Source organism: Ambystoma mexicanum, chromosome 13 (genome assembly GCF_040938575.1).
Source record: "Ambystoma mexicanum isolate Mex_15411 chromosome 13, UKY_AmexF1_1, whole genome shotgun sequence".
Taxonomy (NCBI): Eukaryota; Metazoa; Chordata; class Amphibia; order Caudata; family Ambystomatidae; genus Ambystoma; species Ambystoma mexicanum.
This window is the reverse complement of record NC_090938.1, coordinates 700,926,439-700,944,770: the sequence shown is the minus strand read 5'-3', so window position 1 is coordinate 700,944,770 and position 18,332 is coordinate 700,926,439. Positions and strand designations below refer to the sequence as shown.

The window sequence follows — 18,332 nt, the reverse complement described above, 5'->3', positions numbered from 1 at the left end:
GGGGTCTTGGAACCTCATTGTTCACCTCTTGCTCTGGAGCACTGATCACAGCCCCCATACCCTTTACCTTGGGAATTGTAGACTCCAAAGCTGGAAACAGTGACTTGGAAGCAAATCTGTCAACACTTGAAGTGGAGCAGTGATGTATCTATCGTATCATGGTCTGCAGAGCTGAGCGGGCCCTTAGAAATGTTGCGTTCCATCCCCTCCTCTCTGGCAGAGGCCTCTATGCCACAGTCCACCCCCACCCGATCACCCCAATGTTCTTTATGCTCCACTGGCGTCTGGGAACCTCATCTTCTGTGCTCTGCTCGCTGGAAGAGGCCTCATGGACCCTCGCTTACCAGCCCCCCTGCTCCGAGACTGCCCTTATCCCTCAGCATTTGTTTTTACCTCATTCCTTAATTAAGGTTATGTTGTAACCCTGCGGGGACAGCTTTGCCCATTACCTTTGGCTGGCTGGCTCATTAGCCAGCAGCCCCAGTAATTAAATTGTGGTTCCCGTTATCTCCCGTGCATTATAATGCTGTCCCCCTTCCGAGAGCACGGCTGCTGCCGCCCACGTCCTTGAGAGGATGTGATTAGCTGTCGTCAATGATTATCCTCTTCCTATGTGACAGGCATGCACACCAAGTGATTGGTCACGCTGGTATGTGTCTCAGGCAGATTCCTGGACTATATGACCAGGGCAGTGAGGGCTCACTTTGTAAAACTGAAGCACCGCGGTTGACATTTTTAAGATGCTTTTTTTGGGATGGTGGCTGGAACCTGCCAGTGGAGCAGGGTAACGTGCTGGTCTGGGAAGAGCTTACTTATGAAGGAGGGTAATTACATGGTGCATATGTTGCGAGTAGACAAATTTACAAGGGTGATGGGCTAGTAACCAAGGAGCCTTTATTGTGAGGAAGGCGGATGGCACTGATGGCTTTCTAGTTTGCGGGCACCTGGCCTTTGTGGGAAATTGGTTCAAATAAAATTCTCTGGTTCCAGTTTTGTTGATGAAAGGCCGCTTTATTCAAGACGGCTCTGCTTTACAATTTGACATCATGAAACTACCTCTTTTTAAACACCTTCAGATCGACTTTCTTCACCCATTTTCTTGGTATTCTTTTCTTGTTGCCATCCCTGCCTGTTGCTCCTCCCCTCCGCCCCCAGGCCTTGTCTCTTTTTGTTCTTTGCCTTTCCTTCTGTGCTCCCCTCTTTCTCACACTAGGACCAAGTATTGGTGTTCTTTTATGTTTTACCGAACCCATCTATTCTCTCTTGCAACCTTTCAAACTCCAACTTTGGTAACCTTTTTCCAGTTTATCTGCTCTCTATTTTCTGTTTCCCGCAGATTGCCTTAGCGACACATCATTATCAACCTCATGCCTTCAACACAACCATAAACAGCACATATATTTGTATTGGGCCTGCCTTGCCTTTAAGGCACCCCTCATCACCTACACAAGTTTCCCTGTATTCCCCTATCGTCAGGTTTCGATTGCATACATGCAACCCTCCAGATTTTTCAGTGAAAAATATTGTTCTTTTCCACGTTCTCCTGCCTAAATTAATTCTTTCTCCAAATCTCCCGATTTCTCTGACGAAATCTCCCTCCCAGGTGTACGGAATGTCAGCATGTATGCGATTGCTGCCTACTTTATGATTCCCATTGCTGCCTAATATCACGCTCCCCGTTTCTCATGCGACACCAGCACGCTAGCCAATCAATGAGTGTCTCCGCGTTTTTCCCTCCCCCCCCTCCCATTATGCCCCAGTGGGCAAGATCAATCCTTCCGACCCACGGGGCCCTCTCTGGCAGCATCCACTTACTTAGTACCTGCAACTTGGTTTGTTCCATTGTGTCGAGTTCGGCCTCCCAGCGCTAGAAAGAAGTAGGAAGAGCACATAGTTCACAGGGACACCATTCCAACATGGCACCCAATATCAGAAACATTCCACCATTTTTACACGTGTGTGTTTGGTTGAGCGCCTACATGTCACTGTGTAGACACTGCTTAGGGTTGAACGTCTGATGACAGCTGGAAAAGCACGGCATGCTCCGTCTTCTGGTGCGCATGCCCAATTGAGGGAGACCCATCATTGCAGAGTGGATACTAATTCCCATCTGAGGAATGAACCTAGGCGGGCATTGCGTTTCTCGGATGGGATCTAGACACAACCGTCATTGCTGCTCTGATTACTTACCAGTAATCTTCATTACTCATAGACATATTCTTCCTCGTCACAGTACTTACCTCATGAGGCCCCTGCCTCCGACACAGGACCTTCTTTTATTTATTTTTATCCCTATAACTCCTCCCCCATAGCCATGTCACTCAGTTTCATATTACCAAGCCGGAGCATCGGACCTTCCCCACAGGGAGGATCGTCAGTACTGTGACGAGAAAGAGTAGGACTAGGAGTAATGAAGAGTACCAATAAGTAATCAGAGCATTACCTCCACGTCCACTCTTCCTCATCCCAGTACTTACCTCATGACGTATACCAAAGCAGCAACGGGGAAAAAAGGTCCTGTTGAGACCCAGAGCCAAAAACAGTGCAGAAAAACACACACCTTTAAAAACTCCAATTTCTCATCCCCACAGACAAAAACTCCAACCCGGAAGGAACCAACCCCTGAGTGGGAGACATTCAACCCATAGCGGTTGATGAAAATGTTTTGATCAGCCCAGGTGGCAGCTCTACAAATCTCCTGCAGAGAAACCCCCCATGTATCAGCCCAGGAAGCCGCCAAACCCCTGGTGGACCGACCCTGAATGTGCGCAGGCACAGGCAGACCAGAAGCCACACAGGCCATGGAGACCACGACACAGATCCATCGGCTAACGGACACCACAGAGGCCTCACGCCCAGCACCAGCCGGGCCAAAAGTAATCAGAAGACCATCGGAGTGGCGGAAAGGGGAGGCCCTAGCCAAATACTACAACACTGCCCAGCTAACATCAATGTTATGCCAAGCCACCTCCTCTGGCGTTTGCCGATCCAGAAAAAAGGCAGGAAGAACCAGATCCTGAGAGGTGTGAAACCGAGAAACAACCATAGGGAGAAAGCTTCGGATCACACCTCAGCACCACCGAGTCCGGCAGCACCCTCAGGAAAGGGGGGAGACAATCTCCCCAAGTCTAGGGGCAGAAGTGATAGCAACAAGAAAGGCAGTCTTTAGTGTCCGATGTTTTATATCAATCTCGGAAATTGGCTCAAAGGGAGGCCCTTGAAGTGACCATAAGACAAGAGGGAGAACCCAGGGGGAAAGCCCTTTATAAGTACAAGGACGGGAAGAAGAAAAAACCCCGGAGCAACATCCCCATCAACACCTCCCCACCCAAGTGACCACCAGAGTCCCCCAAAAGGAATTTAATGGAGGCCCACTGAGAGCGAAGGGTGGAAACTGCCAGGCCCTTGTCAAACCCCTCCTGGAGGAACTGAAGGATAGCAGAGAGGCCAGAACATAGGGGAGGGACCCAGACCGCCCATACCAGTCCCGGAAAAGGCTCCAATGCCTGCCGTACGCCTACAGAGTGGAGGAACTAAGAGCATTCATTATGGACTCAACTACAGGACCAGAGAACGCCTGAGATATCAGCCTAGCCCATGCAATAGCCATACTGCCCATTGCATCCAGTGTATCCCCAACCGCAGATCCCCTTCAAGGGGACAAGGCCACTTCGGGACCAGCCAAGGCTCCCGGGACCGAAGCACCAACAGAGAGGGGAACCAACTCCGGCGGGGCCAGAGCGGAGCCAACAACAATACAGTCACCCTGGACACTATGATGCGCTGGACCACCCGGTGCAGAAGGGGAATAGGTGGAAAAGCGTAAAGGAGACCCCGAGGCCACTGCAAGAAGATCTTGCTGAACATTGACCACCCCCCTGATATGTGAGGCCACCAGGGACACCAGATGCGATTCCCCCCAGGCGCCTATCTGAGCAGCCAAGGCATTCAAGGAGTGGCTGGGAACCCCTTGGTGGTTGACATATGCCAAGGCCGTCATAACGTCCGTCCGGACCAAAAACGCCCAGCCTATCAGCAACCTCTTGAAGTACACCAGAGCATGGATAATGGCACACAACTCTCGGAAATGGGATGATCGACAGCTCTCCTCCGGATCCCACAACCCCTGAGCAGAGAGGAACCCTAAAGTAGCCCCCCCACCCCTTCTGCAGGAGTTGGCAGTAAGAGTGGTCACAGGAGGAAGGACCAGGGACACCCTAGCCCGAAGATTCAGAACCCCAAACCACCACAGCCGGGAGACCCGCAGATTTGGTGACACCGGAATCAAAGCCTCGAAAGCTTTAGACGTCGGGAGCCAGTGGGAGAGAAGATAAGACACCAGGGGACGTAGATAAAGACAGGCCCAGGGAACTAGAAACACGCAAGAAGCCATGTCCCCCTGCAATTTCAGCAATAGGCGAGCTGTAACATACCGCCTCCTGAGAACCCTGTCCAGAACAGCCAGCAAGCGACAGACCCTCTCTACGGACAGGAACACCCTCCCCATCTTGGTGCAAACCTGTGCCCCAATGAAAACTAGATCCTGAGAAGGCTCCAGGTGACACTTCTGCCAGGACACCAGGAAACCCCAGTCCTTCAACGCCAGACATAACAATCGGAGCCGAGCCATGAAAGCCTGCCGGCAGAACGCTTTAAACAACCAATCGTCCAGGTAGGGGGAAAAAAACAGAATGCCCTACATATGTAAATGCGCCACCAGGGGAGCCACCAGCAGTCCGAACGGGAGCACTCTGAACTGAAAATGTCGGGATCCCACCGCAAAGCGGAAGAACATCATGTGCCAGGGACAGAGACCCACGTGGCAATAGCATCCTGGAGATCCAGAGACACAATCCAATCCCCTCTTGAATAACATTGGAAGAATGTTCTGTAAAGTTTCCATTTTTAAGTGTTCCTTCTGGACGAAGCAGTTCAGGGCTTTGAGGTCCAAAATTAGGCGACACTTCCCCGAAGGTTTGGGGACCAGGAACACCCAAGAGTAGAAACCCCGACCCTGAACAGGGAGAGGAACGGGCATGATGGCTGTCTTCAACACCAACTCGGAGAGAGCGGCATCTATGGCCAACGTCCTGATCCGTGACCTGGGAACCACAGTCCGAACCATGCAATGCTGGACAGGAGGAGATAGGAAATGCACTTGACAACCCCTCCAAACTGTGTCCAGAACCCAGGAGTCGGAACACCACCTTCTTTGTCAGCAAGTTTGTCCATCCTAAAAACTTTGCGCACCTTATCCTCAAGGGAATCCCCAAAAAGCCTGGAGCCATTGAAAGGAAGTTTCAGGGCAGCCACCCTCTGACACCCATCAATTTTCCAGTCCCTTAGGTGCACAAGCCTCCGGGCAGACACACCAGCCCCCATGGCCATGGCTAAACCACGCACCCCATCATAAGCCAGATCGGACAAAAGTTCAACCTGTCTCTCTGCATGTCCGATAGCAAAGGGGCACAATCAGAACCTTCATTGACAGCCTTCTTTAAATTCCTGAAACCACTTAGCATCGTTTCAGCCATTTTTGGAACCATAGACATTCGCCCTAAAGGCCAAATGCGCCCCTGCATGACTTAAGGCTGGAATTAATCCGGTGGTCCACTGGATCCCGGACGGCTGCCTCCTCGGCCGACATAGAGGAGCGACCCACCAGGCTGGCGAGGATATCGTCGACTTCAACAGGATCAGACAGCAAAGTCTCGCCCTTCAATGGGTAAAGTATGGACATGAAGCGGGGCATTGCAATTTTCAACAGGTCACGCCATTCCCGAAGGATTTTATCCCGGACATCAGAAACCAATGGCAACCCCAACCTAGGGGTAAGTCTATACTGGTGAATAGAAGGGCGGCCCCCTCCACCGGTACCAAGGGCTCAGAAAACCCCATACAAACTCCATCCTGAGCAAGCACCTCCTCCACTCCCTCTCTGCCCAGGTACTTCCCTTCTGCACCAGCCAAAGAGGAACAAGAAGAGGAACAAGAAGAGGCCGAAGATTCAGTGCCAGAAGATGAAGAGCAAGACAGGCGCCAGCGCTTGTGTCCATGTGCACGCCTCCTCCCATGATGTTTAAGCAGCCACTCCAACTCCTGCCTGGATAGGGAAAAAAGCTTAGCCTTCTTCTTTCTCTATCTGCAGACATCAGGAGAAGAGAAAGATGACGAGGAAGAAGACAGGACCAGATGGCTGCTCCTCGTGGAATGGTTACCCATCGTGTATTCACAGAAACAGGTGACCAACGGATGCCCAGGCCTCGCAATAATGATGCAAAACTAAACGCCAACCAGCCGTTAGAGATGCCTGCCCCCTAAATAGAGGCCAACCTAACCAGTAGGAACACATCACTCCCAATGGCAACCCCACTCATAGCACCAGAGGAGGAGCCCACCTGCCTCCGGAGCAACATGGAGAGAGAGACCAACACGAGCTGTACAGCCGCTTGTAGCGTTTCGGAGGAAAACATCACCAACAGAGAGAGGAGCCGGCCGACTCCCGCTTCAGCCGCCAGAGTCCCGTCCCCTAAACTCCTTACCTGCAACTGGCCCGGTTCTCCAAGACCCGGGCCGGAAAACCCTGCACTGGCCATAGCCCTGCTGAAGCCAGGCGAGGCATCCAACTCCACCGGGTCCCAAGCCCTGCAGGGAACCCGGGAGTATCGCTGCACCTGAGGAAGCCGAAGGCCCTGCCACACAGCCCCATCAGGGGGTCAGCAATCGTCGCTCCCCAGCGCCTCGCGCCAGGGAAAAGCACCCAACCTGCCGGAGGCAAGAAAAATTAAACTGAGTGACCTTGGCTATGGGGGAGGAGTTATAGGGATAAAAAGAAATAAAATAAGGTCCTGTGAGGCAGGGGCCTCAAGAGGAAAGTACTGGGACGAGGAAGAGTGGACGTGGAGGTAATGATCTACGAACGTGCAGTGCGGGTCTGCCCTCCCTCCCAGGTGGACACATCTCCAACTAGTCCTCTTGGTGTAATACAAAAATAAATAAAAGGAAAGGTATGCCTTACATGCCTGCAACAGGAATGCCTGTATTTCTCTGGTGTACATGATATGCCTCAGGTTTGCAGAGTTTTCTTACGGTTTTGTTGCCGATTCCTGTGTATTCTGATACAAACACACAGTTGACCCAAATGCGCCACTCTAGGCTTACAATCTGTTGCAGACTTGCTGTGTACCCTGCCTGGTCCACCTGCAGTGCTTCTCCATTGCCAGGCTCAGCAGGCCATTCACCATAGTTCTCTTTCCAGGTGATCCACTGCTTACTGCCCTTTGAGGCTTGTATTCAGCCCTGTGTTCTCCTAATGTTCCATCAATACGATTATTCAGAGAGTTGGGGGAATACCATGTTGATCCAGGGATCAGGGGATGCTGACCACTAAAGGATGACGGTTCGGCCCGCAACATTAGAAACAAAGCGGGCATTAACTTTATACATCTGTGCTTGAAAACGCCACCTGCATCCATGTCCACTGCATTTACTCAGCGGAATGGGCAGACAGCTCGAAACCCACTTGCGCTGAAGCACTAGAGCTTGCAAACCATATATGCGTAAAGAGCTGCTGTATGGCGTTCACCAGGCAGACGGGGATGCAGCTTGGGGAGCAGTGCCAGACCTATGACAGATCCACCTGACCCCAGAAATGGCAGTGGGACATTTTAAGTGCTTGGCCTGCATTCCCTGTGCAATTACTGAACATGCCACCAGGGGACATCAAAACACATAAGAATAAGGAACAGGTGAGGTCAAACACATGGCATGGAGGTGGAGCCAGGGAGGCATAACCGATCCGGTACCCCAGGACTAACAGGGGAGCAGCCTTATCTATCACAGACATTATTAGGGCAGTTAGGATTGAGAAAACAATATAAGGAGAGGGAGAAGGAGTCAGACATTGTGGGAGTTGGGTGGAAGAGCCAAAGAGGTGGTGCAGGTGGAGAGAGTGAGATCAAGCAAGAGGAGCAGTTTACTGAGCATTGCAGCTCAGTCCCTTACAGGACTCCAGTAGGAAGAAAAATAGGTTGCCCAAACTTTAGTTGAGAACTATAGTGCAGAGCCTGGCTGGCGCCAATAGAAACCTGAAAGAGAGCGCAACTGATTCATGCGCATGGGGGTCTATAGCCCAGAATCTGGTTGGAGCCAGAAAAAACTTAAATGAGAGAAGAGCTGATTGCAGTGCTCGAGGGCGCTGTATGCCAAAGCCTGGGGAAACCTAATGGAGAGAGGAACAAATAGCAAGACTCCTCTGGGCTGCAGCCCGGTCCTGGAAAGAGCCGAAAGAAACCTGAAGGACGGAGGAACTGATTGCAAGACTGCAGGGCGCGATAGCCCAGAGCCTGTCCGGAGTCAGAGGAAACCTGAAAGAGAGGGCAACTGATTCATGCCTGCTGGGGCTATAACCCAGAATCTGGCTGGAGCCAGAGGAAACTTAAAGGAGAGAAGAACTGATTCAAGCCTGCTGGGTTCTATAGCACGACCCTGAAAAGAGCCAGAAGAAACCTGAAGGAGAGAGGAACTGATTCAAACCTGCTGAGAATTATAGCTCGACACCTTCCAGGAGCCAGAGGAAACCTCAAGGAGAGAGGAACTGATTGCAATGCTCGAGGGCACTGTATGCCAAAGCCTGAGTGAAGCCAGGGGATTCCGGAAGGAGAGAACTACTGATTCAAGCCTGCTGGGTTCTATAGCACGACCCTGAAAAGAGCCAGAAGAAATCTGAAGGAGAGAGGAACTGATTGCAATGCTCGAGGGCACTGTATGCCAAGGCCTGGCCGAAACCAGGGGATTCCGGAAGGAGAGAAGTACTGATTCAAGCCTGCTGGGTTCTATAGCACGACCCTGAAAAGAGCCAGAAGAAACCTGAAAGAGAGGGCAACTGATTCATGCCTGCTGGGGCTATAACCCAGAATCTGGCTGGAGCCAGAGGAAACTTAAAGGAGAGAAGAGCTGATTGCAGTGCTCGAGGGCATTGTAGGCCAAAGCCTGGCCGAAACCAGGGGATTCCTGAAGTAAAGAAGTACTGATTCAAGCCTGCTGGGTTCTATAGCACGACTCTGAAAAGAGCCAGAAGAAACCTGAAGGAGAGAGGAACTGATTCAAACCTGCTGAGAATTATATCTCGACACCTTCCAGGAGCCAGAGGAAACCTCAAGGAGAGAGGAACTGATTGAAACCTGCTGTGGGTTATAGGCAAAAACCTTGCAGGCGCCAGAGGAGACCTGAAAGAGAGAGGAACTGAGTCAAAGCTGCGGGGGACTATAGTTAAATCCCAGAAAGAACCAGAGGAAACCTGAAGGAGAGAGGAATTGAAATAAGCCTGCCCGCCTAAGGCTATAGCTCAGAACATGTCTGACCCAGTGTAAACCTAAAGGAGATAGGCACTGCTTGCACGCCTGAAGGGGAGCTGTAGCCAAGGTGCTGGCTGCAGCCAGAGAACCATAAACAGAAGGACGGCAACCATAGCTTGTTGCATGCTCAAGCCCTGGATCACTGGAGAAGTCAAGAAAGCATGCTGGAGCTCCATTGAGACCTTGTGACCATTAGCAGCCTAAAAATAATATCCAGCAAGTGGCTATAGCCCTGGTATTGCATTTATATAGACTAGGAAACTGGAATGCAACATTTGGTCCTCTTAGATTAGCCCATCACACTTGTGTCATTGCACCTCTATCCAGACATCATTAGCCAAAAGTACACCTCTTCAGTTTAGTTCCACCCTGAAGCCCTACGGGCATTCATCCAACCTTCCTGTGATCCAGTCAAGGCGTTGGATTGTATTCCTTTTGGTACCTGTTGTTCTGTCGTTTGCCCAACGTGGCATCAGGTAAGGCCTCCTACTGGTGAGCAACGGGCATCTGACTTCTGCGTGAGGGACATCGCAGTTCTGCACGCTCTGCTTCTCCTTTACAGACTTCACCTTTGCAGGGGCTGGAACATTCAACAGTGCTGAAAAACTTATGCAAGTAGAAGGTGTGTTTTTTGGTGTGGGTACATTGAGGAGTGTTGAACATCCTCTGAATGGAGGAGAGTGATTCGCTAGAGGGGAAACATTGATGCCTGTTGCAGGATCTGCATTTAGAGGGACGTATCTAGTCAATTCATCTAAACCCATTCCATCTAATACCATTCCATCGAAATGTTTCCATCTAAAAAATGTCCATCTAATCCATGTTTTTGGGGGGTAAAGGGTTAATTTTTGTTCAGATGCATTTTAAAGTGTAAAAAATGGGGGTTTGGAAGGGGACGCCCGCCTAAAAAAATGCATTTGATGGACATTTTTTAGATGTAAACATTTCGATGGCATTAGATGCAATGGTTTTAGGTGAAATGACCATAAACCAGAGGGACAATCCAGTGAGGACTGATACCATCCAAAAAGAGATTCATAGTAACACGAAGGAGGTTTCAAGAGGACATCTGGGTGATTGTAAAGGAAGCACATGAATGCTGCAAACCTTTGCATGCCTCGTTTAGCACAGTCTGGATTCCAGGTCTACAAGAGACCGCTTCCCCATGCTGTGGGTAACTCCTGCTGGAGGCAGCTGTCAAGCTTCATACTTCTGCGATCGGAAGAGGATCTTCTGTGTTAGGTGTTATCCCTCTACAAAAGCCAAACATCCTCGGGCTGGCAGGTGTCCTGCACTAATGGAATAATCACATTATACTAGGAACAATAGGGACCGAAACACAAATCACTGATGTTCAAACAGGAGTAAGACCCCTTGATCCTCTGCCGAGGCTGGGCTACAAGGATACGGTCAGACCCAGGTACAACAGGATCCCTACCTTTGAAATCCAGAACAGACTTTTTTCACCTCATGTCCAGTTCCTTCTAAGGTGCCTCTAATGGGTTTATAGCGGCGGGTTCTGGAGCAGGGAGATCTGCGAGGGAGGCCAGCACTTGGACATTAACAATCTCCCTCAACTTGAGGACATTTCAGTGCCCGGTCAGTAGTTTCCCAACCTTGGAATCATCTCAGATTCGTTCCACACTGTGAAAACACGTACTGGCGCGCCGAGTTGGCCAGCGAATGACGCGCGTCTGCTCTCTTCCACTTTTTGTTTGGCTCTATTTGCTCTTGATTCATCTCCAGCCTCTGCGGTTACCCTTCAGGGTCTTCTCTGGAATATCAATAACGTTGCCCTTGAGCAGGGAGAGGGTCAGTCTTTTTCTCTTCCTGAAGGGAGCCAGCCGCCTCCACCCCCTCCTCGCTGTTGTCTAGTCTTGTCTGCCATCCCCTTCATCCATACAGCAAGTAGCCCAGGCTGGCCTTTCCAGCTTCCTTTTTGTAAGAGGATTGCTGGCCTGTGATTGGTGCTGGTGACCAACTCCCTACTGACTGATGGCCATTGCCTGTGCTTTTCTGGCACCCGGCCGCACTGCGTACTAATGCCGTTCTCAGCACCATTGCCTCCCGCCCACGTGGCAAACTGTTGGAAGGCCCTGGTGTAGAGAGAGGATCGGTTTGTTATGCTTTGTGTTGCTTCACAAAGTTGTGTTGGCTCTTTGACTCTAATCCCTCATGCCTTTCTGGCATTCTCTACTTCATGTGAAGCGTCGGGAGGGTTGATTAGGAAAGAATACCTCTACCACGATAAAACAAATGGCAGAACTTTCATGTTTTCAGGGCATACAGTAAGACTGGTTACACATTTCAGAGGTAAGTGGGGTGCCATTTGCAATCCACCTGTCATGATAGACGGGTGTTGTGTAGACACTTGGAGACACAGGAGCACTGGCATCAGAACATTTTATGTGTTCTAAGAGTGAAAACAATTCTCCACTAGAATTCTAAAGGTCACTCTATGTCCCTCAGAGAGGACCCTGCAAAGAGTAGTGGCAATGCTCTCCCTTCTCAAAGCACTGTGCGGGCAGTTAAGTGTACAGGTACTTTCTGTCTGCCGTTTACGCCTATCGATGTGCGCCTCGTGGATATGGCTCACCAGCAGACTTGGCAAAACTCAGAATTGGCTAGAATATGTGACTTCCCCTCAGATTTTCCAGGACTGGCGTAAGGACAGTCACTTTCCAGCCCGACATATTAATGAGCCTCATTACGAGTATGGCTGAATTACCGATGGTAATTCCACTCTAATCAGGTGCCGGTACCACTATAGGACTCCACTGGGGTTTGGAGGAATGACCATCAGTGGCAATTCCTCCATTTTTTATATGAAGTGATCCAGCTAAGTTGTTTCCCCTACTTCCCCTCCAAACTCGTACTATGGCCTAGCAGTAAAGTAGCTGTACTTTCATCATCATCACGTGTTTTGGCACGGCCATACTTATGATGAGGTTCATTATTGGTAAAAACGTATTTCCTCTCCGCTGAATGATTATTGAAGGTTATTACATGTTTCTTCCACTTGTTCGGGGGCTGGGAGGTTTAAATATTCTTTGTCGCTTTAGGGGAGACAGGCTTGAAAGTTGGCCAGAAATGGTCAGATCGAAGGCCGCAGTTCATCATGTGAGATCTGAAAAGATCCTGCTTATTGTAGGTGGTGGCAGCATTTAGGGACAACAGTCAGGCGGCAAAGGTGAAATGTCAAAGCTCACTAACAGCCCTATCTTGGCCTGTCTCCCTGATCCATCTAAGCATCCCTGGGAATGTGCTGACGCTTGAAACAACCGAATCCGGGCCAGATGGCCCCCTTCATCATCCCTCCTGCTTCAGATTCCCAATAAAAGACCTTGTTTCTCCCCCTACTTCTCTTATTGCAGTACCCCCTCTTGCTCTACCCTGCCCAACTACTCCTAGTGCCAGCCTGACAGCGCCCCTCAAGATATGCACCCAAAACTACAATCTCTAACATTGGACAACTAACTTTCAACTTGTAACTCCAGATATCAGGAAAATCCCTCCTCAACAGAGTTTTCCTAACCTGCCGAAGTGGGGAGCCTCCTCCCCCACCTCTAATTCTTGTAAATATATTTCAGCACATTTCTTCCCGACCCCCTGTGTAAAATGTGGCAGCCATGAATGCCAGGTGCACCCCCTCCTGCCTAAACAATGCAAAGGGTTACACCTTTTTCTCTACGCAGCCTTTCCCATTCCAGGGCAGGCATCACAGCCTCTGAGGGAGAAAGGCTGTCCAAACGATCACATTCACCCATTGCTGTCTAATCGGCATCAGATCCACTTTCATCTTGTTCATCGTGGCCACACGGACCTCCTGCATCAAAGTTTTCTCTTCCAGGGGTAGTGCCAACCACTGAGGCACCGTGTTTCCCTTAACACTGCATCAGCTGTACCCACACTGATCCCTGCCCGGCCACCTCACCAGTTCCTCCTGGTACCCACAGCCACAAGAGTCTCTTCCAGGAGGCCTTGTCTGTATGCTTCCCTGCCCACTTTGCCACCGAGTGACTGCGGCAGCGGAACCACATTTCTGGCACCTACTCTTTCTTAGCCACACCGATAACCGCAGAGAACAAGGAAGGGATCCCAGAAAATGAGACACGCATCATTTATTTAAGGAAGGCATAGTCACCACCCAAGTGCACGTAGCCTTTTTTACTCTTTGACCTCCACCACCCCGGCTTCCTCACCTTCCTCACCTCTCCTTCCCCAAAACCGATCGTAGCATGTTCTGTTGCCACCCCTGTCCTAAATTAATTAAAATAATTATAAGGATGGGTACTCCCAAAGTTTTTTGTTATCGGGGGTCAGGGCTGGAGGAAGGGAGATTCTGAAGAGAAAGAAAAGCCCAGGCTGACTACCTGGGCTTTTCTTTCTCTTCTACATTAATGACTCCCAGAATCCTTTACTTCTAGCCCATCCCCATCAACCATTTCCATAGCACTGGCAATAGTTCTCTTGTTGCCAGACCTGCCCCATCCTACTGCACAAATATCCTGCACGCCTGTCCTCTTGTCCCTTCCCACCATGACACAATATGTCTATATGGGCACAGACCTTCTTTGTCAGATCGTGCCAACTGCACCCTTGTGCCCTTCCCCTTGTAAGCCAGTTCTCCTTCCACGGGTACATAGCAACAATCATCGTTGGCATTCTAGAATCCTCCTTGGTGGGGGCTCCCTTTGCAACCAGCAATCCATACCCCCGAGAGCCCCGATAAACATCCACATAACACCTCCCATTAGTGCCACTCATACCAAAGCATGCATTATCAGCAGACCCCTTACCGCACCCATTGTGGTAGACACCCTCTTTCTCTTGTTTTCTTCTCCTCTCGCTTGGCCAACCCTCCAACTTCCTCCTCCCCATTTTACACTCGGATGGCCCGTCCTGCCAACACCATTCCCCAGAAATCATTATCAAGTACAGTATGAAACACACTGCATTCCCTTTCCTGATCTCTGAGGCCGAGCCCAACCTCCTCCCTGCCCCCCGCTAAAGAAATGCCAACATTGCTGCCCTTTAACTTCACAGAGTTGGCAGCGCCAATGATTTTGCCACCAATGATTTCGCCACCGGCTGTAATGTGCTTGCTCGCCAATGGACCACACCCCCTGCGGAGCCCGCCTGCGGTGCTCCAAACTGAACATGCTGAAGTGCCCATCCTCCTCACCAAACCTGCCCTGGTGTCTCACTGATCTGCGGGGGTGACTATCCTCTCTGGTGTGTAAGCCAAATTCACATCGGGCTTGCTCATCCGATAGGGATCTGAACCCTTCGTGTTTTGGGCCTCTCCTGTCCCTGCTGCCCACCTGGCATTCCAACCCCTGGCTGGGAGCGGGGGTGCAAGCTGAAGCTCCCACTGATGCCTTGCCAGATGCAACCACCTTCCTAGGGTTAGCAACTTCATTTGGCTCATCAATCCACTCAAGGGGTGCTGTTGCGTCCTCCATGCGTCCACGCTTGGTGGTCTTCATCATGAGCCTCAATGCAGAGAACAACTCCTCATCAGACACCCTGCCGCTGAACTCATGATGCACGGAGTCACCATCTCTGCCCAACAGCAGACAAACCTTCCCCCAAAGCATACCACAGCTCTTGCGCCAGGGTTTATATCGATGCACTGGGGGGAAAACAGCATCCCCTCTACAGCTTCTTCCGCTAGATTATACTGTCCCCTTCCCGCTCTCCAATCCTACTGCACACACACAGAAATACTGAACGTATGACCATGATTGGATCCCGCTCTGTTCATACGCTACTGCAGGACCGCCTGCTCTCCTCTCTCCTTTGGCACACGCATGCTGCTCAACACTCGCACATATGAACAGGTGGTGCCAACCCAGACTCATAGTGCTTCCTTCGACTGCACCACTTACCAGCACACATACACAAAACGCCACATGCCACACGCTTTCAAGCACCTCCCAACATGCCCCTTAGAACACACACTTAGAATTCACCACTCAGGCACCAAACTATTGCCCACCACAATCCTTCGGCATAGGATGGTATCCTCTCTCCGTGCTTTCCCTTCTTTAAACCATGCGTCCACTCATCAACCAATCCTAGAAAAAGTACATGGACTGTTCAACTAACCCAAATGCCTCACTATGGAAAACTCGGCTGACACATTGCCTTGGGGTGCCACTAGTCAGGCTTGGGTAACACCGTAGATCTGTCCTTCTTCTTGAACAAGTGTTTCAGTCTGGTACAAGGCCCACCTGGAATAGGCATTTCTTGCCAATGCCCCTGCATAAGTATTTCCCAGGAGACTATGGGCCTCATCACGAGTTGGGCTGTATTCCCGGCTGTAATACCACCGACTGTAATAGCCCTAGCGCCGACCGGTCCAGTGGTATTACCACCGGATCACGGGTTGGGCCTTAACGGTAAATCCCCATTCCTGAATGGGTCCATTGGATCCAATGGGGAATTTTCAGTGCTAATACTGCGGGCTAATACAGCCGGCTGTAATACAGCCGAAAACAGGGATTTTCACCTCCAGAAAAAAGCTGGAGGTAAAACAGCCGATTTAGCGCCCAACTCGTGATAGGGCCAGCCCTTAAATGCGGCGGTAATACCATTACCACCCCATTTAAGGGCTACAGCCCAACTCGTGATGAGGCCCTATGTATGTCTTGGTAATGTTTAAGAGATAACCCAGAAACAGAACAAAATGACGGTTCGATTAAAACACAAGTTCTACGAGGATAGAATTCAGACTCTTAACACGCGTAAGCCATAAGAGGGAATGATTGGTAGGCTTCCACTTTACAATTCCCATGGGAATAAACATAGTGCAAGGGGGGCATCCTTCAAGGGAAAAGATACTTCCAAAATCCCTGGTCACGATCCACTTTGAGAATGGTGAGTGAAGGACAAGGTATATAGTTGGTGGCAGCAAGAAGAAGGCAACTCCAGATAGAGAAAGATCCTAAGAGGCCAAGACAAGAAACTGATATATACAGTTGTCCAATTTCTTGCTGATATTTTGGATTGACCTTACAGACCATACCCTGAGAAAAATTCCTTTGTTAAAAAAAAAAAATCATTCTTAATAATTAATTAACCTGTTTTGTATGATATATATGAGATGTAAATTTTAAGTTGGTTATCATATGTAATCTTATGGACTCAAATGAAAAGTTTATGTATAAACTATATCAATTTAAATTAAAAAAAATTTAAAAAGTTGGTGGCCGTGGATTGAGGATTAAGTGGTAACAATGCTAGAATGGGTGGATGCGAGCTCAGAATTGGAATAGATGTAATCCCACAGGGAGCGCAATGAGCGTGCGATGCATCCTTCCAGCAGATGTAACAAAAGCAGAAAACGAATTCAGTAAGAATGTGTGAAGGCATGGCTGAGCATTAGTACGACAATGTAGGGATGATTTTGGAGGCTGGAGTAGGCAGGGGATGGGTGCAGTCTATGGGGCCAGGAAGCTTTACCTGCTGTCTCACCCTGGGTTAAATCTCCTGAGAAGCTTGGTGCTCTGAATGCTATGCTTGTGTGCTGTATCTGTCTTTCACCAATCAGATTCCTCCTAACTAAGCATTGCCCTACATCATGTGTTTGGTCCTTACCTTGGGTGATAACGTAGCTACTGGGCCAGGCAATGATATGCATTGGTCCTTGAATAATTCCATCACTCCAGTACATGTGGCTGCTTGTACGTGTCTGCCAGCCATACAAGATGGCCGCTTCCCTCACTTTAAATACAATGCTAGGAGCAAATGCCTCAAGGTTAGCCATCATCCTACCCCACCTACGACTCTTATCTTCCTCATTGCCGCACCATGCCCCTCATAGATCGCACATACTCTCTTAAGGGTATATGATATGATATGATATGGCATTTATAACGCACCTATACACAAGTGTTAGGCATTTACAGTGGCCTTGAATGCTGGTTTATTTGTTAGGATCTAAGGTTGCTATCCTGTGACAATCCCTTCCTTGCTAAATTTTCTTTTTCTGTTTCCCCTTCTCTGACAGGTTCTTGATTTTCCCTTGATCTTATCGTCCTTGTGTATTCCCTCCGCTAATCTTTTGTGATTCATTTTTTTTTCCAGCGGCAGGACGCTCGGATCATCGTTGGCCTATTTTACGAGACAGAAGCCAGGAAAGTCTTCTGTGAGGTGCGTGAGTTATTTTCATTTGTGCCTCTTCTTTCGCCCAGGTACTTTGACAAATGTTTGGATGTCAGGCTCAAATTTCGCAAGGAGGCCTCAGTGGTAAGTGCTCCTCCACAAGGTCCACTCCACAGAAGTTCTAAAATCAAAGCCAGGATTGAGAATGTATAGAAATATCTTGAGTCTGTTCTAGTGCAAGAGGTTTGAGTAGAATATCATAGCAGAGAAACCTAATTGATGGAGTTATATTGGCTAACAGAGTTTGTTATCGCTCATCATGGAGAGGGACTGAGTAAGTCTGCTTCTTATACATTATGGATCGTAGCGAAAGGCTCAGTTTGTTGTACACAAAGATGCTCTTTTGTGGACCTTCATGTGGTGCTCATTGGTTGCTTTGCATTGGACCTAGTAAATATAACTCGGCGAAGTTAGATGGAGAAGCTTTTTGGTAGGCATATATAGTCTACCTTTATTTATAGGATTAACTCAGATCATGGTATCTCTTATACCTACTAAAGGTGCAAGGGGGAGCTTTTTGTTGTACATATACCTGGTTCTCAGTGGCTGGTCAGGGTTGACATTGTTAGGCCAAGCTCAGGTCATAGAATATGGTAGACGCACAAGGAGAAGTTCTTTGGTGGACTACGATCTGGTACTAATTGGCTGGTTAGGGATGGCATCAGTGATCTGGGGGTTAGGTCAGCTCACAGTATCTTTTTCATCTCTTTTGTTAGTGTATAATGAGAACCACATTGGTAGATACAGATCTGATTCTCATTGGTTGGTAAGGTTTGATAATGGTGCCGTCATCTAACTTATGTCATC

General features: G+C 49.4%; 1 protein-coding gene across 2 annotated transcripts in view; it reads left to right on the top strand.

Moving 5' to 3' along the window:
- GABBR1 (gamma-aminobutyric acid type B receptor subunit 1) overlaps positions 1 to 18,332 on the top strand; it is an 844,797-nt gene that overhangs the window by 692,991 nt on the left and 133,474 nt on the right. For both annotated transcript variants that reach the window (XM_069634794.1, XM_069634795.1), the window contains one exon: positions 17,448 to 17,513. In XM_069634794.1, coding sequence (XP_069490895.1) covers positions 17,448 to 17,513 — 66 coding nt within the window. The remainder of the gene's footprint in view (positions 1 to 17,447; positions 17,514 to 18,332) is intronic.